Source organism: Clupea harengus, chromosome 9 (genome assembly GCF_900700415.2).
Source record: "Clupea harengus chromosome 9, Ch_v2.0.2, whole genome shotgun sequence".
Lineage (NCBI taxonomy): Eukaryota > Metazoa > Chordata > Actinopteri > Clupeiformes > Clupeidae > Clupea > Clupea harengus.
The window spans coordinates 26390689-26416957 of record NC_045160.1 but is presented as its reverse complement, the minus strand read 5'-3'; the positions used below and the strand labels follow the sequence as shown (position 1 = coordinate 26416957).

General features: G+C 46.0%; 3 protein-coding genes across 3 annotated transcripts in view; all 3 read left to right on the top strand.

Annotated features, from left to right (window-relative positions):
* si:ch211-136a13.1 (HHIP-like protein 1) overlaps positions 1 to 3040 on the top strand; it is a 22720-nt gene extending 19680 nt beyond the window's left edge. Inside the window, exons 4-7 of the mRNA XM_031573971.1 lie at positions 573 to 901; positions 1563 to 1689; positions 1934 to 2079; positions 2916 to 3040. Of these exons, the coding sequence (XP_031429831.1) occupies positions 573 to 901; positions 1563 to 1689; positions 1934 to 2079; positions 2916 to 3004 (691 nt within the window). The 3' untranslated portion in view covers positions 3005 to 3040. The remainder of the gene's footprint in view (positions 1 to 572; positions 902 to 1562; positions 1690 to 1933; positions 2080 to 2915) is intronic.
* Positions 3041 to 8731: 5691 nt separating this feature from the next.
* On the top strand, positions 8732 to 11722 carry si:ch211-261a10.5 (potassium channel subfamily K member 13). Its single transcript, XM_031572919.1, has 3 exons — positions 8732 to 9095; positions 10698 to 11302; positions 11384 to 11722. Exons 1-3 carry the CDS (start codon positions 8732 to 8734, stop codon positions 11720 to 11722), a joined length of 1308 nt encoding a protein of 435 aa, XP_031428779.1.
* A 1904-nt stretch (positions 11723 to 13626) lies between these two features.
* Positions 13627 to 25917, top strand: calm3a (calmodulin 3a (phosphorylase kinase, delta)). Its single transcript, XM_012826936.2, has 6 exons — positions 13627 to 13812; positions 16776 to 16806; positions 18469 to 18612; positions 21835 to 21941; positions 23521 to 23656; positions 24183 to 25917. The coding sequence occupies exons 1-6, from the start codon at positions 13810 to 13812 to the stop codon at positions 24209 to 24211; spliced, it is 450 nt and encodes a 149-aa protein (XP_012682390.1). The 5' UTR covers positions 13627 to 13809; the 3' UTR covers positions 24212 to 25917.
* Positions 25918 to 26269: the final 352 nt, after the last annotated feature.

The following is a 26269-nucleotide window of genomic DNA, read 5'->3' as shown; positions in this document are numbered from 1 at the left end:
AGTGAAACCAATTATAAATAGAAGGCTGAAAAGACACAGACATGCACGCCTAAGACCTAGGACTAAGGTCCTACCACCAATATATAGATATATAATACATCAAATGTATTCTATATATATATATATATAATATATATATACAGTGGTGGCCAAAATTATTAGAACACCTGATAGATCTGAAAATATTGACCTTTTTTTTGCCTCCAAAACATGATTTCATTTCATAATGTTCATGAAACATGCAGATGGTTGTTCTGAGCACAACAAATATCAGATGAAGTGAATCCTACTGTTTTTATCCACTTTTAACTTTAATATTTGGTATGTCCACCTTTTGCAGCAATTACAGCAGCACATCTCTCTGGCAAAGTGTCAATATATTTCCGTATGTAATAGAACTCTGTGCCTAAGACCTAGGACTAAGGTCCTACCACCAAAATATAGATATATAATACATCAAATGTATTCTATATTTATATATATATATATATACTATATATGTCCATATGTAATAGAACTCCGTGCCAGTTTGACTTGTTCACACCCCTGTGCTCCCGGGTTGTGCTCCTCAGGTCTGCCCTCCTGGGGAAAGTGCTCCGGGTCGACGTGGACAACAACGACGACGGCGCCCCCTACAGCATCCCCTCCGACAACCCCTTCCTGGGCGAGAAGGGCGCGCACCCCGAGATCTACGCGTACGGCGTGCGCAACATGTGGCGCTGCTCCGTCGACCGCGGCGACCCCGTCTCGGGCCACGGACGGGGACGCTTGTTCTGCGGGGACGTGGGACAGAACAAGTTCGAGGAGGTGGACATCATTGTCAAGGGTGGGAACTACGGCTGGAGGGCCAAAGAGGGGTTCTCCTGCTACGACAAGAGGCTCTGCCTCAACTCATCACTTGGTGAGGAGACTCGCTGCCACGGCCATCAGAGTTAACTCGGCCAAGATACTATGTCCTTGGTGTTGCTGTCACGGCAATCGGAGTTAACTCGGCCAAGATACTATGTCATTGGTGTTGCTGTCACGGCCATCGGAGTTAACTCGGCCAAGATACTATGTCCTTGGTGTTGCTGTCACGGCCATCGGAGTTAACTCGGCCTTTGAATCGGCTCTGGCCAAGATGCTATGTCCAAGTTTTAGTGTTGCTTGTAAAGTTATGAATGTCCTCTTAAATGTTTGTGTGCAATCATCTAGCAAATTATCGCAGTCTCCCATCTACACAATAATGCAGAATATGACCACAGCAAACAGCATCTAGCAGATTAACGCAGTCTGTTATCTACACAATAAGGCTAAATATGACCCCAGCAAACAGCAAAACGCTGAGGTCCCTTTACCTAATGGTGTTAAAAATCAGACCTTTGATTTAATCTGATGTTTACACTGTATAGCAAACAGCGTTTATCAATTTAACACAGAGCACACATGTTGTCCCTGAACATGAACCAACCCCAGTGCTTGAAGTTAAGTGTGTAAATTGATTGGCATTTCGCCCATGAGGTCCTGCATCTCTCCTGTTATATTATTGATGATTGATCCCTGTTTATGATGTCTCTCTGTAGATGACATCCTTCCTATTTTCGACTATCCTCACAAGATGGGCAAATCTGTGACTGGGGGCTATGTCTATCGGGGGTGCCAGATGCCCAACCTAAACGGCCGATACATCTTTGGAGATTTCATGAGTGGGTCTGTATTTTATTATTATTATTGTTGTTGTTATAGTTATTGTTATTATTATTATTATTATTATTATTATTCATAACTTGTGCAAACCTTTTAAAAACATACTTAAGGAAAAATAAAATTCATTTTCAGTTAATGTGTTTGGCCCACACTACTTAGCTATTGGATCAGACACGAGTTCCAAGTATTCTAAAGAAAAAATAACTGAATGAATGAATGATAAGAAGAAGGTGTGTGTCTCCGCCAGGCGTCTGATGTCCCTGAGGGAGAACCTGAGCACGGGGGAATGGGACTACACTGAGATCTGCATGGGCGGCGATAAGACCTGCAGCTTCCCCAAGCTCATCAACAGCTACTACAAGTACATCATCTCCTTCGGCGAGGACGAGGCAGGTAATCCAGAGCACTACACGGGCGTCTCTCTCTCTCTCTCTATCTCTCTCTCTATCGCTCTCTCTCTCTCTCTCTTTCTCTCTCTCACTCTCTCTCTCTCTTTCTCTTTCACTCTCTCTCTTCCTCTTTCTCTCTCTCTCTCGCTCTCTCTCTTTCTCTTTCTCTCTCTCTCTCTCACTCTCTCTCTCTCTCTCACTTTCTCTCTCTCTATCTCTTTCTCTCTCTCTCACTCTTTCTCTCTCTTTCTCTCTCTCTCTCTCTCGCTCTCTCTCTTTCTCTTTCTCTTTCTCTCTCTCTCTCTCTCTCTCTCTCTCTAACTCTTGTGAAGCACAGATTTAACAAGAAAAGGCCATTACAAGGTTCAGAGTGTGTTTTTCTGTGGGGGAAACAGTGGATCGGATGCCAATGTCTGCCTGCGTTGACACCAGTGCATAAATATTTCAGAGCTGAAGAGGGAGGCTTCCAAGACTTCCGTTCCGTTTCCAGCAGAAAGATATGGGGAAAAAGAAAAGAAAGGCGTTAATTAAAGCTCGGTTTCCTCCGATGCCTGGAGAGTTTCCTCCGTTCCTTTCATCACGAAACCACTTCAACTTTACAACAAAAAAAGTGTCCAAAGGTTTCTCACCTGAAGGCTCAGTTTGAATAGTTTCAAAGTTGTCGAATCAGTTAATAAAAACGAGTCAATGAAGGAATCAATGAATCCTTATGACATCTTTTTCAGCTTGTGAAAGGTATTTGGTGTGATTGTTATGTGGTGATCAATTGATTCTGATGATTCTGCTGGTGATTAACTGGGTCTGGAAAAATCTGATGCTGATTAATACTGTCTGATTTAGGGGAGCTGTACTTCCTTGCCACGGGGGTCCCTAGCGCCCAGTCCCGAGCCGGCGTCGTGTATAAGATAGTGGACCCGTCCAGGTACTGACCACAGAACCACAAACATGCTGGCCTTCCACAACACACACACAGACATGCCAGCGGACTACATCACATACTTCATTTGTGCTTCTTGTGTTGGGAGAGTAAAAGTCTGTGTACCCACAAGGACAAGCACCATGTCATTATGAATGAATGCTGGCTTAAAGTGACCATTATTAGAAGACAACCATGTCAGTTTGTGTATGCCAGTTTATCATGCCTTTGTATTTAGTTTCACTTTTGTCACTTGGATGACTAAGTGTAGTGTAGATTTGGCAGCTGTGCCTGAAGTACGGCCTTGTGTTGATGGTTTATTTCTCTCTCCCTCACAGGAGGCTGTGCCTGAAGTACGGCCTTGTGTTGATGGTTTATTTCTCTCTCCTTCACAGGAGGGTGTGCCTGAAGTGCAGCTTAGTTTTAATGTTTCTCTCCCTCTCACAGGAGGGCTGCCCCAGGCAAGTGCCACTACAAGCCCACCCCCATCAAGATCAAGGGCAAATTAATCCCCTTCCACCCCAAGGAGGGTAAGTGACACCACGAAACAAACACTAATCACCATGTTTCTCTCTCTCTCCCCCTCCCTCTCTATTTCTCTCCCTCTCTCTCGCTCTCTCTATCCCTCTTTCCTTCTCTCCCTCTCCCTCTCCCTTTGTCTCTCTCTCTCTCTCTCTCTCTCTCTCTCTCCCTCTCTCTCTCTCTCTCTCCCTCTCTCTCGCTCTCTCTCTCCCTCTTTCCTTCTCTCCCTCTCCCTCTCTCTCCCTCTCTCTCTCTCTCTCTCTCTCTCTCTCTCTTTCTCTCTCTCTCTCTTTCTCCTCCCAGGCGGTTTTGAGTCACCACTGCTACTGAAGCAGCGGGCCCTGATTTTGTTTTGTATCTCAAACTAGTGATATTGCATGGTTGCTAATTAAACTAGTGATATTAAAGGGTGCTAATTAAACTAGTGATACTGCAGGGTGCTAATTAAACTAGTGATATTGCAGGGTGCTAATTAAACTAGTTATATTGCAGGGTGCTAATTAAAGCTATTCTGCTCCGCCTCTACTGTGCAGAGTTTGTGATTGACAAGAAGCCAACGACCCCGGCGCCTCCTCCTCCGCCCACTAAACCCACGCCAACACGGCCTCCTGCCACGACGGTCCGTGCCGCCGCCAGAACCACCAAGAAGTCTCCAGCTGCTGGTCCAAAGGCCACCTCGAGACCCAGCACCACCGCCAGAGGTCCACGGACCACACCGCCCCCAGCCAGACCCAGCACCACTCCCCTCACCACCGCCAGAGGACCACGGACCACACCGCCCCCAGCCAGACCCAGCACCACTCCCCTCATCACCGCCAGAGGACCACGGACCACACCGCCCCCAGCCAGGCGGACTACAACCACTCGGCCACATTACGGCACCACGACCGTAAGATCAGGACCGACACTTACGGCTCCACCCACAAGACCCACTCCAGCACCCAGAACACGGGCCACCCCCAGGCCCAGAGCAGCCCCCACTGCACCCCCCAGGGTATCCCTCACTCCCCCCCAAACACACCCTACCTCCAGGCCCCCCCGGCCCACGGCCCGCCCAAACCTGACATCCACCCCCCGGACACCCTACTGGACCCCCGCCCCGAAGCCAACCTCCAAGACCCGCGGACAAGACTTCACCCTGCCCAAATCATCCGAGAAGGGTCAGGGCAGTCGGGTCGACCAGGAGGCGGACCGGCTCGGGGGCAACCAGGTCCAGAAGCCCCGACGCAGAGGCAATAAGCCACGCAAGAACGGGCGACGCCGGTCCGGTCGGGTCAGGCTGGCAGGGGGCACCGGTGTAGGCCGTGGGCGCGTGGAGATCTTCGTGCGCGGTGAGTGGGGCACGGTGTGCGACGACCTGTTCGACAGCAAGGCCGCCGGGGTGGTGTGCCGGCAGCTGGGCTTCCCCTACGGGCTGCGCGCGGCCAAGCGGGCGGAGTTCGGCGCGGGGGCGGCGGACGTGCGCATCCTGCTGGACGACGTGGAGTGCGAGGGCATGGAGAGGACGCTGCTGGACTGCCGACACGCCAAAGTGGGCAAGAACAACTGTTCACACGACGAAGACGTGGGGGTGGTGTGTGGATACAGCGAAGAGTAGCCTGCTAGGGGGGGCGGGGGGGGGGGGGGGGGGGGGGGGGGGGGGTAGTCTGGGTAAAAAACTTCCTTCCTTCCTTCCTGGGCTACAACAGTGCTGGATTTACCTGACGAGGTGTGTGTAGTGAAGAGAGAAACTGTTGCTGTAAACTTAAGATGAAATGTCGTACTTTCAAAGGGTAGTCTGGGTAAAAAACTTGTCTTCCTTCCTGGGCTACAACAGTGCTGGATTTACCTGACGAGGTGTGTGTAGTGAAGAGAGAAACTGTTGCTGTAAACTTAAGATGAAATGTCGTACTTTCAAAGGCTCTAAACTTGTGTTTGAGAATCAGGGTTAATGACAGAATCCTGCTGAGGTCCCGGGCATCAAAGGGACACTTTGAGATATATTCATGGGCCCTATTTTCCCACCTTTTTGGGTCTAAATGTTAACTAGGGACAAAAACGATTGAAATCGGTCCAGCATTGAGTTAGAACGCTATAACTGCCGACCACCGCTACACAAAGTAGTCCTACTGGGCAAGCATCCGTGTCAAAGTCAACCGCTTTTTTCCGCCACTGACAGGCTCGTAATGTAATTATATGAATTACATACGGTATAATTCTAACTGTTTCTACAGTCATTTTCTACAGAAACTGAAACTTTAATTACAGAAACTGTAATTTTCCACAGTTATTGAGGTAAACAGACACAGCTCTATCTCTGTAGGGATCCTTTCCATATTTTCAGACACTGGTGAAAAAAAGTGGTTTACTTTGACCCCATATCTCTGGATACATTGTAGAGACCCGTTTTGCGGTTGCCGGTTATAGCGTTCAGTCTCAACACTGGACCGATTTTGATCATTTTTGTCACAAAAACAAAAAATCTGGACCTAAAAAGATGTGAAAATAGGACCCAGGCCAAACAATCCTGCAGTTTCCCTTGAAGCAATCACGTGTTCAGTAGCATTCACGTGTTCAGTAGCATTCACGTGTTCAGTAGTATTCACGTGTTCAGTCGTATTTCTTTTGCGTACCTGTCCAGCCTCAACACTCCTCATGTGCACTCACTCTATCCTACGGATCAAAGTACCCCGTCTCTGTCCTCCTGTTTAAAGCCCCATAGATCACCCTCATAGCCCTGGCCTCTCATTCATACCAACTCCAGCACTAATCTCCAGTTAGTTCTGTAGTTCTGTATTCAACGCAGCATGATGATCGTCCAAATGATAGTGAGGATTGGGATCCGGTGTTGCCCAGGAAACCGGAGCGTCCATTGCATTGTGTGCAGTTCATCAGGTGAATATATTGAGGCTACAGTCTGGTTCGATGGTTTTTGAAAAGACATCAGGTTGTATATTTTTCTATAGGCAAACACCATCTCTCCACAAGGATACGCTGAACTCGGGCTGAGGTGTTGATCATCTCATTGCTTTGGCCACAGTGTGAAAAAGCACAATTGCATTACATCTTGGCTCAAACACAGTCTTCCAGGCATTCAGCCAGCCATACAATGCATAGACACACACACACACACACACACACACACACACACACACACACACACACACACACACACGCATACACACACACATACACACACACACACACACGCATACACACACACACACACACACACACACACACACACACACACACGCATACACACACACACACACACACACACACACGCATACACACACACATACACACACACACACACACACACACTTGTCACACAGGGTAACCGGCATTGGACTTGAGAAAACAGACTGTACAGATTGGTGTATCAGGGTTATATGAGGTACTGTGATATTAATTTCACATGTTTTTAAGTTTGCTTCAGTGACCACAAGTGGAAGACCACAATGCTACGATGTAGTCAAACAGAAAAGAGAATTGTGCAATTATGCCCCCTAGTGGTAGAGATGTAAATTGATTTACAGTTGGTGTCATCTGCCATCATTATACTCCAAACAATGCAAAGGTGTTTTTTTTTTTATCTGTTTGTTTGTTTGTTTGTTTTTGAAGTCTTGAAAAGATGTTGTCTATGAATTCAAGTGCCCATTTATGAACCTAGGCTTTTGTACAATTTTTGAAATCCTGAAATGATTTTATTGTTAAAGGAAATGCTGGACATTCTTTGATTTGTTGTAAAGAGAGATTTTGTGTATAAATAAACATGGAATCTATCAGTCCCAAAGTAATATCATGTTTGTGGATCATTATTCTGTTCCATACATTATCATATTGTACACAACTATTTATTTGTGATGTCTTGAAAAAGCAGTTATACTTGATAGTTACTTAGAACCTTCTTTCAATTCATACATTTTGCATAGCATTTTCATTCAGCTATTGGTTGTGTCAGTCAGATATCAATATTTATTCCAATTGAATTACTGTACATTACCACAGTTTCACAATGGTCCATCCACCATGGGGCCCACAACAAATAACTGTGTCAGCCCGGATGTCAGTCAAACATGAGCAGGTACGCGATGGTCTGGGCAGAGAAGGTGGGTTGGGTGGGTGGAGAAGTTTGTTCTCTGCTTACTTGATCATTAGATCTTATTATGAGATCATTAGTTGTGTCGCAGAGTAGCCCTCTAGTGGTGAACAATTGTCATTACATACTGTATATTCTGGAGATAAACAAAAAATGAATAATTGTGGTCACTGGTGGTTTGGTTCACACATTGTTTTTTATAGTAATTTAATGTAGGGCTCGTGATCACTACCCCTGCATGACCAAGAAGGGCGGTTTAGTGTGTGTAGACAAACACACACTGGAGGCACGTGTTCTGGGTGCTTGAGTGGGTCCTGTGGGTGGAGCAGTACGTGTCGGTCCTGATGTCACATACTGCTCACTGTGGTTAAAACATTATTCAACTTTGAGATTATTCAAATTTCATCATAGTGTTAACTATTAAGACTTCATAGTTCCTATTCAGCTTGTGCCATTTCAACTCATTCTGAATGAGGCTCAATTACCAAATGGAACCTATATGGTGTAATATTACTATATCAATCCCAGTTCAGTGGACAAAGGGCACAAGTGTATTGATCTGTTTGCAATTCGTGCTCACATCGCTTGCTCTTACTTCTAGCAAACAGGTAGATTCAGTGTGCATATTCATAATACCCACGCCCATTCAGACTCTACTGGGTCCAGTGGCCAGATAACGACTGCTTGGGATTGTTATGAATTACATTTTAACGTTGCCAATAGCAGAAAAGCCTCGGAGCAGTTTCCATGGCCAAACCTCTGACATAGACTACTGCGATAGGCTGTGTCAACCATGCAGGCCATAAAGGTTATGAAACTGTCAATAAACTGTGTCAATGTAAAGGGCAGCAATACAGCTCATCCTTGTCTCAGCTGCACCACCAGTAGGTACCTGCTTTTGAAGGTGAGATCGGTTAAGAGTGTAATTTAGTTGCGGAGTTAACACCTCTCCCATTTGACATGTTCATGTCCTGTGTTCAGTGTGTCGAGTCGGCTCTTCTGGAGGCAGGGTAGTGTGGTGGAGACCTAGGAGAGCACCTTTGGACTCAGAAACGACAACAACAACAAAAACAACAAAAACAAAAACTGCTTTTTGTGTTATTTTCTTACCGAGTTGTAGCCGTAACGGGCTTCATGGTTAACGAGGGCCATTCGAGTGCGCGTCGTCGAGGGGAGGCCTCTCGCCGCGCCTGCGTCTGGGTAAACACGGACCTCGCCCGCATCTGCCTCCTGTGGATGCTCATCGCCCTCTACATGCTGTTCGGAGCGGCCGTCTTCTCGGAGCTGGAGCGGTCCGGGGAGCTGAGGGCGCGGAGCCGCTGGGACGGGCAGGTGTCTGAGTTCGCCCAGGTGCACCAGGTGAGCCCGGGGGACCTCCGCACGCTGCTCAAGCAGTACGAGGAGGCCAACGCAGGCGGGGTGAGAGCAGACCCACGCAGACCCAGATGGGACTTCTCTGGATCCTTCTACTTCGTGGCCACGGTTGTCTCCACTATAGGTGTGGGCGCTATTTGTGTATCTATGGATGTGAGTAATGAATAGATTATGGAGGAATATAGATAGAGAGATAGATAGATAGATAGATAGATAGATAGATAGATAGAGAGAGAGAGAGACAGAGACAGAGAGAGAGAGATCATCCTCTTTTCATACTTGTATCATATGCATACAAATTATTTGCATAAAATTATTTGATATGCATTTGTATTACCACCTTACCATGCATTATCTCTTGTGTATAGCTACTTCAGCAGAACATGGGTTCAACTGCTAGTTCAGTAGAACATGGGTTCTTCAGTAGAACATGGGTTAAACTGGTTCTTCAGTAGAACATGGGTTAAACTGGTTCTTCAGTAGAACATGGGTTAAACTGGTTCTTCAGGAGAACATGGGTTAAACTGCTACTTCAGTGGAACATGGGTTCTTCAGTAGAACATGGGTTAAACTGGTCTAAAATTAAACCGTGCTCATGTTTCCTCAAGGACACTAAAAGGGAGCTGGTCACGTAATGATGTAAATGCAAACATGTATTGATTGACTTATTCCTGTTGTGGGTATATGTGCACAGACGTCGTCTATCAGCTGCACCATCACAGCTGTAAATATTTGCAGTCAATTACTGTTGCTGCGATTCCTGATGGCAGATCTAATGACTTAAGATCAGCATCAAGTATTGACAGTGGCCTGACAAGACCATAAACCTTTCCAGCTTCATGTCGTTATCTCCTCTTGAATCACCATGGCCATGGAGAGCAAATGAGCAGTGAAGATAAAGAGAATCAATACTGAGAATCGCAGAACTGATGACAGAGACATATAATATGACGGGTAAGGTCAGACATTTAATAGTACCAGTAGCATTGAGAGGAGGATATTAAAAGACATTTGGGGGTAACGACCTGCGAATTTCAAATATGACTTTTTTCGAGGTTATTGTCACTCTCTGTAAGCAAATGACCTTTCAGATTATACAGACGTATACGTAGTAACTGACCAAATGAATAGAATAGAATAGAATAGAGAAGACTTTAATTGTCATTGTGCATTATATACACAACGGAATTTGTTTGTGCAACCACTAAAAAAAGTGCAGTTGTGCTGGGTGGAGGGTAGGAGGGTTGTGTGATTATTGACATGACAAATGGACCCATGATATAAATTGGCAATAAACTGTTCTAGCATCTTCAGGTCCCATAATTCACTGAATTAAGCGTGGTCTGGACATCTGCCAAAGAGAAGCAGCATTTGAGTGGCAGGAGCCGGATTGCCGATAGCGTCATGTCAGTGACTCTGAGTGTCAATTACAATGGCAGAGTTTAAATCACCCATCCTCTCCCCATATCTCACGGCAACTGAGTGGATGTCTAGGCATTAGGTGGACTAACTTCATTTCAACTGTGAGTCTCCGGGACAATAATCTCAGAAAATAATCGTAGAAAATCAAAATTTCCAGGCTGTTATCGCAGTAAACAATGGTCGCAGCACCACAATAATCGAAAACACAATGAAAAAGGTTTATTTTCATCACAGCCAAAGTGTTTATAGTTTGTTGTCTAAGCTGTGTAACACCTTCCTGGTACATCTTTTTGCTTCTGAACAGGCTATGGCATGACAGCCCCCTGCACCATGAGCGGCAAAATCTTCCTCATCCCTTACGGCCTGTTCGGCTGTGCGGCCACCATCCTCTTCTTCAACCTCTTCCTTGAGCGGGCCATCACCCTCATCTCCTTCGTCATGTACAGCTGGCACAAGAGACGGAGGATCAAAGGCAGCCTGAGAAGGTCGGGGGAACGAGAGCGGGAAGAAGAGGAGGAAGAGGAGGAGTGGAGGCCATCTGTATACTACGTCACCCTCATCCTGGGTGCCCTGGCTCTGCTGGTGGCCTGCAGCGCCTCTGGTCTCTATTCCGCGGTCGAGGGCTGGGACTACTTTGAGTCCATGTACTTCTGCTTCGTGACCTTCAGCACCATGGGCTTCGGGGACCTGGTGAGCGGGCAGAGGGAGTGGTACCACGCCAGGTGGTTCTACCAGGTGGGCAACAGCCTGGTGATCATGCTGGGCGCCTGCTGCACCTACTCGCTCTTCAACATCATGTCCGTCATCATCAAGCAGGCGCTGAACTGGATGCTGGCCAAGCTGCTGTGTCTGTGGCGGGGCTGTGGGGCGTGCGGTGAGGGGGGTGAGGATGAGGAGGGAGCGCCAGGGGTCTACTGCTGCTGCTGCTGCTGCTACCCGGCTGGTGGTGGTGTTGGCCACGATGGCGCCCATTCCTCGCAGCGGACCCAGGTCCGGCTGACCGCCACCCGCCACGGGAGGCACTGGAGCTTCAGCGTGGTCCGGTTCGCCCCCGCCGCCACGCCCAGGGGCAAGTGCCTGTGCGCCGGCTCAGGGGTGGACACGGTGTGTAAGACGGAGGAGAGGAGGGGGGCCGAGAGGGACACGGAGGGCCACAGATGCAGGAGGCCCGGGGAGGAGGTTGTGTCAGGAGCAGGTCCAGGGAACCTCCGTGCACCTGGAGGCCACAGGTGCACTCATACCTTTGCGCGCCAAAGCAGCCTGCCTGAGGGGGTGGGAGCAATCGCAATGCTGAATAACCGACTGCAGGAGACCAGAATCAATATGTAGAGCCACAGAATCCACCTATACACACTGAGCCCTGGGATAGCTTTACCATTGTTATAGGAAACACACCCCACACACACACACACACACACACACACACACACACACACACACACACACACACACACACACACACACACACATATATGTATATATATGGGGGAGGGGGATGAAGAAGTGGTAAATAAGTTCTGTATGGCAATGGAAATGAATTAGATGTATTTGTGTCTGATTACCTTCTAATTACATAATAACATAATACTGTACAACCATGAAGGACTACAGGCCAATCACCTGTTCCCGGAAAGCAAAAATGATTACTGAAACTGCAGCTATTCAGAATTCAATCAGCATTGGCGAAGCCGTGACTGTAGACGTGTTACAGCCGTAGTACAGCCGAACACATCATGACGCACTGGGCGAAGACGTGAAGGATGGAGAAGCTGGAAAGTCTGGCAAAGGACCGAGTAGAATGGAGAAAAAGAAAGAGCCTTATGCGCTCATGGCGTGGAGAGAAGTAAAAAAAAAAAAAACTACAATGAAGGATGAACGGAGATCTAGTTTATGAGCACTTCTCTGTCTCACACTTCTTCACAGGTTCCATGAAAAATAATGTATTTCGCAGACATTTTATGAGTCTAATTTGTGAATATTTAATTGCCTAGCCTAAATATTGTATGCAAATACATTTATATGAGTAGCAAAATTGGTTAACACCTAAATCTAGAAGACCATTTCATTGGCTGCAATTTATTTTTTAAATGTATTTATGTATGTATGTATGTATGTATGTATGTATGTATGTATGTATGTATGTATGTATGTATGTATCCTTCTTACTTAAAACATTTTTTTATTCCATATAGGTCATTGTGTAGTCAAAGGCATACTGAACATCCTTTTTCTTTGTTACTAAAGAAATTGGGCGACAGTCCTTTAAATTTAAAGTTCCATCAGACTGAATGACCTGCCTAGTTCACTCAGATATATTACCTTTAAGACTTTAAGGCATCTATTTTTACTTATTTTCACTTTAAGACTTTAAGATCTCTTTTTACTTATCTTTAAGCAACCTGCTCTTGCTTCTAATTACACTTGAGACACTGGAATTAAATGATTTCTAATGTGTAGGTGCATGTTAATGTTAATCTATGTATAAAGCTTACATAAAGCTGTGTATGTGTGAGCGTATTCCTGATGAATTATTTATGTATTGCATCTTCTGTATATTTTGGTTAAAGACCCCTTGAAAACGAGATGGTTAATCTCAAATTAAATTTTCATATAATTGTGCAAGTATTTCTGTGCACACCTACATGTTGCAGTATTTACGCTCTATTACGAAAACAGATCATATAATAAACTGAGTGGACAGACTACTAATGCAGTATTCCCTACCAATACTAAAGCTTATTTTAACGCATTGGAGGACCCTTGGCCTACAGTCGCAAAAGCCTATTATAACAGTTTGCCTCCTATGGCCAAAATGTATGAATGCTCTCAGACATTATAGGGTTTAATGATTGTAATTCACGCCAACAAAACTATGAACTGAAGTATTGTATATTATTAAATGCATTCACCACGCATATGCAAATTGAAATTATATATGTGTGTTAGAATAGGAATTTGAATAACTTTGCCGGCAGGGATGTATAATCTGGTGTTGCTTCAATTGTCAGTCTGTTCAATCCAAGATCCCTCCGCGTATTTGGAAGTAGATCACTATTATCTTATTTTAGTTAGGGTGTTCAACTCCTTATGAATAGTTTAGATTAAACTAATAGAAAGCCTACTCACACAAAGCGAGGATACAATATCACACTCAAAAGTGCGGGTCGGATTTTGTAAATGGGAGAAGAGGAAGCCAATGATGTCATAGCGGATGGATATGAGAAAATGCAACTGTGAGTGAAGAGGAGTAATTTCCGGGATACTTCAGGCCGGGCGAGTTTGTCTACGCTGGTAACGTGACAGTCCGCATTTCTTCCTTGAATTATTAATAAACGAGCCGTTTAACAGAGCCAGAAAGAAGCCTCGCTTTGGAATAATCTTTCACTTTTTGAATTGAGACCTAGCTCTTGCACAAAATGGTGAGTAATACAGTAGTTTTATCTGCAAAGCACTGACAGTGCAACCGGCTAGCAGGAAGACAAGCAAATGAATAGAAAACGAGGCGAATGCTAGTGGGATGGCTAGCTAGCGGACTATGTTTTTCGTTAGTCATGTTAGTGGGTCGACGTTAGCTAGGTATTAATAGCATAGCTAACTTTACTATGCGACTACGTGTTGTCAGCCCGATTGTGAACGGGCATATGTTAAATGGGCTATAATTGATATTGAGTATAGCTAGCTGTCTAGCTAGATCACGTAAATTAAACGTTAGCTTGGAGCTTCCATTGATGCCCAGGAAACCCTGACTGCCGCCAGTCATTTGGGTTGATGGCTAACGGTATCTAGAATTCTCGTCGTCGCAAGGTACCGTTAACGCAAACGGCACATGTTTGTATATGTGTAGGATAGACAGGTTATAAACAAACCTTTTGCGTCAAGGTGACTAGCATTTTGAGAATGGCGTTTGTCAGTCGAAGTAGTAAGACTGGTAGTTAGTTAGCTAGCGTGGTAACGTTAGGTTGCTGTGCTAAAACAGTGGCTAGCGTTGGAGACGAAGGTGTGTCCTAATTTGGCCCTGCCAGGATTACACGGTAGCTATAACCATCGCGCATAATCCTGACAAGGGCAAATTATGTCACACAGCGAGATATCGCACAAGGCAGGCAGCTAGTTGTGCCAATCGATACTTTTATCATTATTCATTAGCTCATTTACGAGAGGCCAATTTTAGCACAGTAATTTTGAATTGCTGCTAGTGCGCAAATGGGATGAGGTGGGCGTGTTAACCACGCTGTGTTGAATGCGACCTGTCCTGAAAAGTTAAGAGGCCAAATTTGTCTCAGTTAGTATTAACCCATTACATGTCACTAATCTTACCAGTTGTTAGCAGGTTATGTAACTTTAACTCTTGTTAGTCCGCTAAATCTTTGACTACTTGGTCAAGGAAATGGACGGTTTGCATATCACGATGACATTCGCTAGAGCTATGAAATCGACGGTTTCAATCAGTTTTAGAGGACAACACTCCGGGCATTAGTTATATTGCGCGTGAGAGCAATTACTTACGCATGTGTAACAAACTGCTGCTGAGTTTGAAGTGCTGGTGGGTCTAAATATTGTAGATCTGAATATGTTGGGAAAAACACAATGGCACATCATGATAACTTTGGAAAACGCGGACGTTAAGGATGATTATGATGAATCATGTTCTCACTCTTCAATGATCCCCATCTGCTTCAAGCTATTTACATGCATTCATTCAACAGACACTGCTAGGCCTACATTTATCAACATGTGTGCTCCCCGGTTGTCCAAATTGGAATCGGTGTCAGTTGGTAGCCCATGCATGTTTGCACTGCGTCCTGCATCACAGCGAGCTGCAGTCCTCCTGTTTGTGTGTGAGTGATCCTAGCCGCCACCCACCCTCCCCGCATTGAACCAAATCATTGCTGGTGCAGGAGCACGTTGTCAAGAGGTCTGCAGTGCACCCCGTAAAGCTCCACATAACGTCAACACAAAACAATCAAACGTTGTCCAAAAGATCGCATTCTCGCGGGGGGGGGGGGGGGGGTTGTTCGCATGTTCTTCACTCAAGTCTAGTCAAGTCAAACAGACTCAATGCGTGGAACGTGTCCTAGTGAGCGAAATTCAGGTAACGTGTCGTAGTCTAGTTTGCGGTTCGACCCTTCAAACACCTGCAGCGCCTCTGACGCTGCGCTGCATCCCAGTTGCAGAGCTCCGTTTCCTGCGCGCAGTGTATAATTGAGTTCATCACCCCTCAGACCAGAGCATCTTTATACTTAGAAGGAAGGATCAGGGTCAGCTAAGTGAGTAACAAACCTGATTTTCCGGACGTTATCATCCGTCTGCCTTGCTTCAAATCTGTTAGCGTCGCTGCAGACTGCCATGGTACTCCTGCTATCCGCACGTTTTTCCATATCTAGGGTAAACATTATTTTGCGCTTTTACAAATAGATACGTACAATAATTTGATGCATCATCACCCATTTCTATAGGTTTTGCTTTTTCGCTCGCAAAAAACAAGAAGAAAAATAAATACACCATCTGTATGTAGTGAATGTAAAATGATGTCTGCAGGAGTTCACCTATTATGCTGACAGTCAACTGTAACAATTAGGACCCATTAATTTGCACTGTTACTGCCCTAGATGTTCGCCTTTCAGTTCTACACAGGACGAGGTGTTCAATTCCCTGCTAGTGCTTAGAAGGGCTCATACAGTGGCCAGGGTTCTCGGTGTCAAGTGCATATCTGTACCAAACAACCTGCCGGCCCCTAATCTGAGATTACATTTGACCATGTCCCAGTCCCTGGTGGTCACCTCACCAGACCGCAACAGGCAAAACAAAAGTATGATTCCTGTTAGTTGAACAGCCCACTAAGGACCTCCTTATCCCCTGGTGTGTGGTTGCCATTCACAGAGATAAGGCCTGCTAATAGGATTTTGATATGCGGTTTACTACATTGGTGACCCTGATAGGGCTTTGCTAATTATATTCTGGGTGAAGTATTTATGGTCATGGCTTGGCATGACATCACCTGCTCTCTGCCGGAGTCCACTCAATAGAGTCATCAGGCTCCTCACTGCTCTCTCCAGGCATCAGGCTCCTCACTGCTCTCTCCCAGTAGACCAGTTTAGTCAGTGAGGTTGCAGTTCATACTGCACATTTGATGACTGCTTTCTTTCTTGTTATTTCTCAGTCCGTCTTTCTGCTGTCTCTTTTGCCGTCTTTGCTGTTAAGCATTCATAATTGACTGTTAGTAAACACTAATCTCTCGCTCTTTCTCCGCTGTTAGCAGTCATAATTGACTGTTAGTAAACACTAATCTGCCACTCTTTCTCCATCTCTCTTTGCTGTTAGCAGTCATAATTGACTGTTAGTAAACACTAATCTCTCCATCTCTCTCCCTGTCCCTCCACAGGCAGACCAGCTGACTGAGGAGCAGATTGCTGGTGAGTGGACAGTGGACTCTGACACCTGTGGGAAGTGTGTGTGTGTGTGTGTGTGTGTGTGTGTGTGTGTGTGTGTGTGTGTGTGTGTGTGTGTGTATACCCATGTGTGTGTATCTATACATTACTGTGTGTGTGTGTGTGTGTATATCTCAATGTGTGTGTATCTATACATTACTGTGTGTGTGTGTGCGTGTGTATCTTTACATGACTGTGTGTGTGTGTATCTTTACATGACTGTGTGTGTGTGTGTATCTTTACATGACTGTGTGTGTATCTTTACATGACTGTTTGTTTGTGTGTGTCACTTTAAATTAGTGATCAAGGGAAAGCCATTGATGTGGTGTGATGGGGAATGTTTCAGAGATGCTGTACTTGGACAACCTTTACTCCTGTATGTCACCATGGCAACCAGTTACTCCCAGGTTGACAGTTAATAAAAGATGGTCAACAGCCAATTTGTTCCATTGCATATATTGCTGACCTGTAAATCAGATATGAACACAGGAAGGAATGGTGGTGTAGCTAGTTAACTTCTGTGAAACCTGCTCAGATATAGATGATCTAAATATGGGGGAAAAACACAATGGCACTTTATCCACAACTGGATAAAGCAGGATAAATAATGAGGCTGAGGATGACATCATTTTCTCTCTCTCAACGATCCCCATCTGTTTCAAGCAGTAGACACTTTTATGCAAAGCAACTTGCAGGAAAATGCCAACATTTGCATGTCATTTCTTTGCTGTTAAGCACTTTGAGCTGCATTGTTTTGTATGAAAGGTGCTATACAAATAAAGTGTGTTAATAATAATTATAATATAATATTTATATGCATGTGTGCTCCCTGCTTACCAGACCACCACAGCACCTTGCTCTGCCAGTTAAGGGTGCTGTGTGCAGTTTTAGTGGCATCTAGTGGTGTGGCTGCTGAATTGCAACCAGCTGAATACCCTTCCCTTTACAAGCGTGTGTGAGTTTCAATAAGGAAAATAAATTGACATCATAGACAGAATACACTAAAGCTAAATAGGAAGTCGACTTTACATATAACTAAAAGGACCACATAGCTAGTCCAATGTGAGAGCTCCTAAGACTTACGTCTTGTTAAACTGCAACTCTCCCGACACAAAGAAAAGGCAAGTTTAAATAGCCTAAATATTCACCTTCAATTGGCTCATGCCAATAATTAGTATCAGGTGTGTCATAAGCAGGCACCAACACCTTTGGCTCACAGCAGCCATACTTAGACAAGGTCCCACACAGCTGGGAAAAACGGACTACTCCGAAACGTAGTAACCAGGGCTCGGTGACGGCATAGCCGACACATAATAAATCAGCCTAAACATTATAAATAACTCGGGTTAACCCGGACGTTATAGGGCATTATAAAACTCGCACACAAGCGAAACATATAAACAACTGAACAAAGACACGAACATCAAACATGCAACACACACATAAGAAAAACACTAGCACCCTGTTCATTAATGAAGGCAGCTCAATGCTGCCGTAGCGGTCTCTTATGTGCACCGTCACAAGCAGACTTTCTCATCTTAAGCGAGACACAGTGCAGGGAAAGTGTTCTCAAAAGTGTGTAAAAGGAATTCGTTTTCTTCAACTGCACGTGCTCTTACTCATCGCTGTTTGGTCCTCTCTCGGCAGAGTTCAAGGAGGCGTTCTCCCTGTTCGATAAGGATGGCGACGGCACCATCACCACCAAGGAGCTGGGCACCGTCATGCGCTCACTGGGGCAGAACCCCACTGAGGCGGAGCTGCAGGACATGATCAACGAGGTGGATGCTGATGGTGAGACAGAGACAGAGACAAAGAGAGACAGAGACAGCAATTCAGTGTGTTAATCAAGATTTATCAATGACTAATCCTTTAAGAATAATTCTCAGTGCTTGCACACTCACTGAAGCCTTAACCCCAGTCAAAATACTGCGTTGATAAAATGTAAATTCAATCTGCGCACCTCCTTATCACACAATTATACGGTTGCCCTGAACCTTAAAGGCTTTTCCTTCTTCTTCTCCTGGGTGTGTGTGTGTGCTAGCATGAGCTCCTGGGTGGGTGTGTGTGTGTGCTAGCATGAGCTCCTGGGTGTGTGTGTGTGTGTGTGTGCTAGCATGAGCTCCTGGGTGTGTGTGTGTGTGTGTGTGTGTGCGCTAGCGTGAGCGCCTGGGTGTGTGTGTGTGTGTGTGTGCTAGCGTGAGCTCCTGGGTGTGTGTGTGTGCTAGCATGAGCTCCTGTGTGTGTGTGTGTGTGTGTGTGTGTGTGTGTGTGTGTGTGTGTGTGTGTGTGTGTGTGCTAGCGTGAGCTCCTGGTTGTGTGTGCTAGCATGAGCTCCTGGGTGTGTGTGTGTGCTAGCGTGAGCTCCTGGGTGTGTGTGTGTGCTAGCGTGAGCTCCTGGGGGTGTGTGGGTGTGCTAGCGTGAGCTCCTGGGTGTGTGTGTGTGTGCTAGCGTGAGCTCCTGGGTGTGTGTGTGTGTGTGTGCGCTAGCGTGAGCTCCTGGGTGTGTGTGTGCTAGCGTGAGCTCCTGCGCGTGTGTGTGTGCTAGCGTGAGCTCCTGGGCGTGTGTGTGTGTGTGCTAGCGTGAGCTCCTGGGTGTGTGTTTGTGTGCTAGCATGAGCACCTGGGGGTGGGTGTGTGTGTGTGTGTGTGTGTGTGTGTGTGTTGTGTGTGTGTGTGTGTGTGTGTGTGTGTGTGTGTGTGTGTGTGTGTGTGTGTGTGCGCTAGCGTGAGCTCCTGGGTGTGTGTGTGTGTGCTAGCGTGAGCTCCTGGGTGTGTGTGCTAGCGTGAGCTCCTGGGTGTGTGTGTGTGTGTGTGCTAGCTTGAGCTCCTGGGCTATCTACTGTGTGCTTTGTGATGGTTAATCTCTTCTCCAAAAGACATTCCCTTGTGAAAGGGCTTTGTGTATGTATGGGGAGTCATGGCAACAGCCCCCGTGTTAGCATTTGCAATCCCACAGTGACGGGGTCATTTAATGTTAGATGGCCATTTATTTGGTTGTATGAATGCAGTGATTAAGAGCTTTCATGCTCATAGCGCACCACAGACCTACCCCCAGAGAATGACCTCAGGTGACCAAAACAGTTGGTGTGGTTCAGGACATGTTCCAGCACATATTCCAGCACGTAAAGTAAAGTAAAAGAAAAACTGCTTTCCACAGTATGATTATTTGATAAAGATTTTAGAGAAAAATGCAGACATGATATGCATACTACTAACATATTATTGTACCTAAACCTGTGCAGAATTCAAACAAACAAACGTGACTTTGGAACCATTGTTTAAAGTTTCTTAAATAAATAAAAAGTGGTCGTAGCACGCCGGACTCCTGGGGGTTTAGTCATGAGGTTGAGGAGGCCTGCAGTCATTACCAGCCAGAGAGCCTCATCATCACCCTCCCCTCAGCATCACCCTCCCCTCATCATCACCCTCCCTCATCATCACCCTCCCCTCATCATCACCCTCCCCTCATCATCACCCTCCCCTCATCATCACCCTCCCCTCATCATCACCCTCCCCTCATCATCACCTCCTCAGCATCACCCTCCCTCATCATCACCCTCCCCTCATCATCACCTCCCCTCATCATCACCTCCCCTCATCATCACCCTCCCCTCAGCATCACCCTCCCCTCATCATCACCTCCCTCAGCATCACCCTCCCTCAGCATCACCCTCCCTCAGCATCACCCTCCCCTCAGCATCACCCTCCCTCATCATCACCCTCCCTCGCATCACCCTCCCCTCATCATCACCCTCCCTCAGCATCACCCTCCCTCAGCATCACCCTCCCCTCATCATCACCTCCCCTCATCATCACCCTCCCCTCAGCATCATCCCTCATCATCACCCTCCCTCAGCATCACCCTCCCTCAGCATCACCCTCCCCTCAGCATCACCCTCCCCTCAGCTCACCCTCCCCTCATCATCACCCTCACCCTCCCCTCAGCCTCACCCTCCCTCAGCATCACCCTCCCTCATCATCACCCTCCCCTCATCTACCCTCCCTCATCATCACCCTCCCCTCAGCATCACCCTCCCTCCTCATCACCCTCCCCTCATCATCACCCTCCCCTCAGCATCACCCTCCCCTCATCATCACCCTCCCCTCATCATCACCCTCCCCTCAGCATCACCCTCCCCTCATCATCACCCTCCCCTCAGCATCACCCTCCCCTCAGCATCACCCTCCCCTCAGCATCACCCACCCCTCAGCATCACCCTCCCCTCAGCATCACCCTCCCTCAGCACCACCCTCCCTCAGCATCACCCTCCCCTCAGCACCACCCTCCCTCAGCATCACCCTCCCCTCAGCATCACCCTCCCCTCAGCATCACCCTCCCCTCAGCATCACCCTCCCCTCAGCATCACCCTCCCCTCAGCATCACCCTCCCCAGCATCACCCTCCCTCAGCATCACCTCCCCTCAGCATCACCCTCCCCTCATCATCACCCTCCCCTCAGCATCACCCTCCCCTCAGCCCACCACATGTCCTCAGGCTCTCTCTCTCTCTCTCTCTCTCTCTCTCTCTCTCTCTCTCTCCTCTCTCACTGTCTCTCTCTTTCAATGTCTCTCTCTCCTCTCTCTTTCAATGTCTCTCTCTCACTGTCTGTCTCTCTCTCCTCTCTCTCTCTCTCACTGTCTCTCTCTCTTTCACTGTCTCTCTCTCTGCTCACACTCTCTCTCTCTCTCTCTCTCTCCTCTCTCTCTCTCTCTCTCTCTCTCTCAAGACCTCTCCATCTCTGCTCGGGCTGCTGACAGCACTGGAGCAATGATGGCTCTGCTCTGAGCTGTGTGTGTGTGTGTGTGTGTGTATGCTCTATATGCTGAGAAGTGGGTGTATCTGTGTGTGGTCGACTGTGCTCTTTCAGATGTGTGTGTGTGTGTGTGTGTGTGTGAGTTTAGGGGTGAGGGGCAAGGAGCATTTCTGCAGCATTTGTCTCTTCCCTTAATTGCCCCTTCCTACATGAATGATTTAAGGCTGAGATGAATTATTAAAAGACATAAACCTCCACAGGAAACGGCACCATCGATTTCCCAGAATTCCTGACCATGATGGCGCGGAAGATGAAGGACACGGACAGCGAGGAGGAGATCCGGGAAGCCTTCCGAGTCTTTGACAAAGTAAGAAGTATTCCCCTGTAGTTTAGCTGAAGTTTAGCTGGTAGAGCAGGGTGCTTTCGATAGAGGTTCATTAACCACGAAGACGCATACTGATCCCATTGGGGATCTGTACTGCACTGTAAGTTCCTTTGGATGAAATCCCAAGCTAATTAAATATTTACAATCGGTTCAGAAAAGGGATTCTTAAGGCATGGTCAGACACTATCCAAGTGCTTAATTAGCAAAGGTAACGAAATAAAAAAGAATTATGTCCAATTTAGCCTCAGAGAAAACTGAAAAGAGTTATTTTAAGTTAAGATGGATAGATAGATAGATAGGTAGATGGATACTTTAGTAATCCCGAGGGAAATTTAGGTAAAAAATGGAGGTAAGTGACAAAAGCTATTACTTATTTAGCTTTGCTACATCCATTTGTGTTTGCGTGCCCAATGCGTGCTATAGATGGCAAAGGCTGGACAGAAGCCACTGATTGTCTCACACACACAGTAGCTGATTGGTAGGCTGGGTGTGCCTTACCTTAGACAAAAGGCAGTGGTTATATTTAGGCTTTAAAGATGCAGTCTGCCAATCGGTTGGGTTTTACAAAGGTTGTTGATATTTGAGCTCAACAGCCAATCAAATGACATCCCTTCTTTCAATGCTCCTGAAGCAGCGTGTCGATTGGTGGGGGTGGTTTATGGTTCGCTCCGAGCCACTGTGTTTGTTTCCCCATGTACAGAGCCAGGCCTGTGTACGAACACCGGCGTCTCAGAACGGACGGCTACAGGAGCAATTCACTGAATTTAACAAAAAGTGTATGGGGTTAGAATTACGGACCTCGCCTTTTAATACGGGAGGATAAGAAGGCTGTGGGGGTGAACCTGCCGTCACCCAGCATCCATTACCAAGCCTTCTGTCCTTCACCCCCTTCTGTTTGGACAAACGAGCCTAGACGTCTCCGCCAACATAATCAAGTTAGCGTGAAGAGGAGTAATGGGTTTGGGCCGGGGCGCTGTCGGGATCGTTGTTGTGTGTGTGTGTGTGTGTTTTTTTTTTTTCTCTCGCTATAGCAACCGGATCAGTGTGTCTGGCCTTTACTTATGATTATGAGGGGCCCATCAATGTAAACTTGTGCTTCCACGGAAGCACTGCTCACAGTGTAGCTACAGTTGCCATGCAGGAGTTCTGCATTGTTGTCTCTGTATCTGTCGCTTCCTCCCTCCCATTGTTCCCTCCATCTCTCTCTCTCTCTCTCTATCTATCTATCTATCTATCTATCTATCTCTCTCTCTTTTGTTTCTCTCTCTCTCTCTCAATTCCTCACTTTCCCCTCCTCCTCTCTTTCTCTCCCTCCTTCCATCCTGCCCCACATCATACACTCTTTCCCTGTCTTCCTCAATGTGTGTGTCTCTCTCTCTCTCTCTTCATCTCTCAATTCCTCACTACTCACTTTCCCTCCCTTCTCTCTTTCTCTCTCCATCCTGCCCAACATCATACACTCTTTCCCTGTCTTCCTCAATGTGTGTCTCTCTCTCTCTCTCTCTCTCTCTCTCTCTCCGCCCGTGGTTCTCTCTGTAATCCCCCTCTCTTCACCCCTCAGGACGGTAACGGCTACATCAGCGCTGCAGAGCTGCGTCACGTCATGACCAACCTGGGAGAGAAGCTGACCGATGAGGAGGTAGACGAGATGATTCGTGAGGCTGACATCGACGGAGACGGACAGGTCAACTACGAAGGTGTGTGTGTGTGTGTGTGTGTGTGTGTGTGTGTATATTAGGGACCTCAAGTGCCTGGCATGTGGCTACTGGGTCTGGGTAAACACTTAAGAACCTGTCTTTTGTGGATGCGTGTGCATGTCTGCCACATGACGTCCATCAACTAGACCAGAGGAGATGTTGTATGAGGACATGCATAACATTCTGGTGAAAGGTTGGTGACCTTTGACCTCAACAGCCAAGCAGATTAATGGTTGATTCAAATGTATGTCTATGGTAAGAATGTCCCGGGTAAATCTGTTATTCAGATTAATGGTTGATTCAAATGTATGTCTATGGTAAGAATGTCCCGGGTAAATCTGTTATTCAGATTAATGGTTGATTCAAATGTATGTCTATGGTAAGAATGTCCCGGGCAAATCTGTTATTCTTCAGTTGAGGATGCAGCTCTTGTCGTCAGCTGTTGGTAGCTAGTTCTCAGCTAAAGTATCTTATGTGTTTGTCTCTATGCTAATGTGTTTCCATGTTTGTGTGTTCTTATTCGCAGAGTTTGTGCAGATGATGACTGCGAAGTGAAGCGGGTCCCCCTTCCACACACCCCTCACATAACATGACTGACTAAGATCACTCTTGTCTTAAAAAAAGAACAATAAAAGTAATAACCGTGCAGAAAAAAAACAAACATCCATAAAAACTTAAACCAAAAGCTTCAACTCCAAAACTATTGAGTGTTAAAATTCAATAACTGTGGTGTGATGAGGGTCCCGGCAGCCTCTGTGTGCAGAGAGATAGTGAGGACCCTTTCAAGCATGTGATCCTCCTTCTTTATGAGACGGTCTTACAAAGACCCTCACCAAAAAGTATTCAGCTGATTACCTTTCTAAAGGGCGGGTTGGTCGCCATTGAGAACGTTGGCTTATCCCTGTCCAGCTAAAAAAAAAAAGGTCTCCTATTGGCTATGGTTGTCCCTGTAAAACGTAATTCCAAATTCCAGTTGACGGATCAAGAATTCGATTAGAGCATTAGAGTTTGATTGCCTTAATTCAGTCAACGCTTTGGATTGTTTGAGGCTTCATCCAGTCGCGGTTTTAAGAGCTTGTTATCACCATGGAGATCTGGATTGGGTACAAAGCTAGATGTGTGTAATATATGAATATAAATCTACATATATTCAAAAAGAAAACCAACAACAACAACAACAACAAAACACAAATAAACTTCGTGACCACCTGAGAAAGTTGACTTGCACACAGTGAAAGCCAACTACGTTGTTGATGTGCTCCAGTTAAGTTGTGGCTATTCAGTGGTGTCGGTCAGTGCCACTGCCGCCAGTGTGGGGTGTGTAAATCAGTCTACCTGTCCAGTAGGCAGTTCTGTAGGCATGTCCGCCGCAGCGGCAACAGGAATGCATGGTTGTGCGTGGACAGTGTGCGCAAGATTACATAAATGTAAAGTTAAATAATCTACAGGTAAACGTGGTACAAATACCAGTATGTTATGCTTATGCTTAAGACAAAAACAAACAAAAAACAAATTGTGCATCATTACATATTAATGTCTGGTGAACCTTTCATTGCCTATTGTTACTGCAGTTTAGTATGACCTGTGATGTTATTTATTTGTATCTTTTTTTTGGAAGTTGTGTCCACGGTTTTAAAGATGTGCCATAAGATACGTAAGCCTCGAAAACTCACTTGCAAGATGACTTGTTGTAGTAATTAAATATAATATACTCAAATATACATATATACATTTAAATGATATATCTATCTATGTTTACATACATATACATATATTTATAAATATAAAATAAATATATATCTATATCTGCACTCTTATGTGAACCGTAACATGTTCAGTCACTAATGAGGAACCAAAATCTTGCTGTCGCTGCTACCGCTACAACTCATTTGTCTGTTGCAATTGTGAGTTTGTTCATATCCTCCCAGTATCCCCACTGTTCCTGCTGCTTGTCCGTGCACTGCTTGCTGTGTGATCGAGCATTTAGAAGTAAACAAGTTTAACATCCTGCATCTCATCGCAGGGTAAACCTCAGATGGATTTGAGACGAGGGACGTTCAGAGTTCAATCTCTTGGCCATTGTGTGTAGTGTGACCTTTGGGAATGTTGGGGTAGACGAACGCTTTAAGGTGTGTGTGTGTGTGACCTCCTGTGGTCAGGTGGTTCCCATGGGCTTTGTTAAGGTTTACACATGTAGAACTCTGCAAATGTTGTGTGATATAAGATAATGTTTTGCAATAAAAAGTATTAATGTTCGGAAACATTTTCATTGGCCTTTTTTTTGCAAGTGAGACACGTTTGTTTGTTTTTTTAAATTTTTTTTTTATCACAATGTCCTGTACAATTTCACAAGGCAAGATTTTCAGTCCTTCGTGTAACTGCACATAGTACTGAACACCACTTTAGCACGTCTTTGTGTAACTGCACATAGTATTGAACCCCACTTTAGCACGTCTTTGTGTAACTGCACATAGTACTGAACACCACTTTAGCACGTCTTTGTGTAACTGCACATAGTACTGAACCCCACTTTAGCCGTCTTTGTGTAACTGCACATAGTATTGAACCCCACTTTAGCACGTCTTTGTGTAACTGCACATAGTACTGAACACC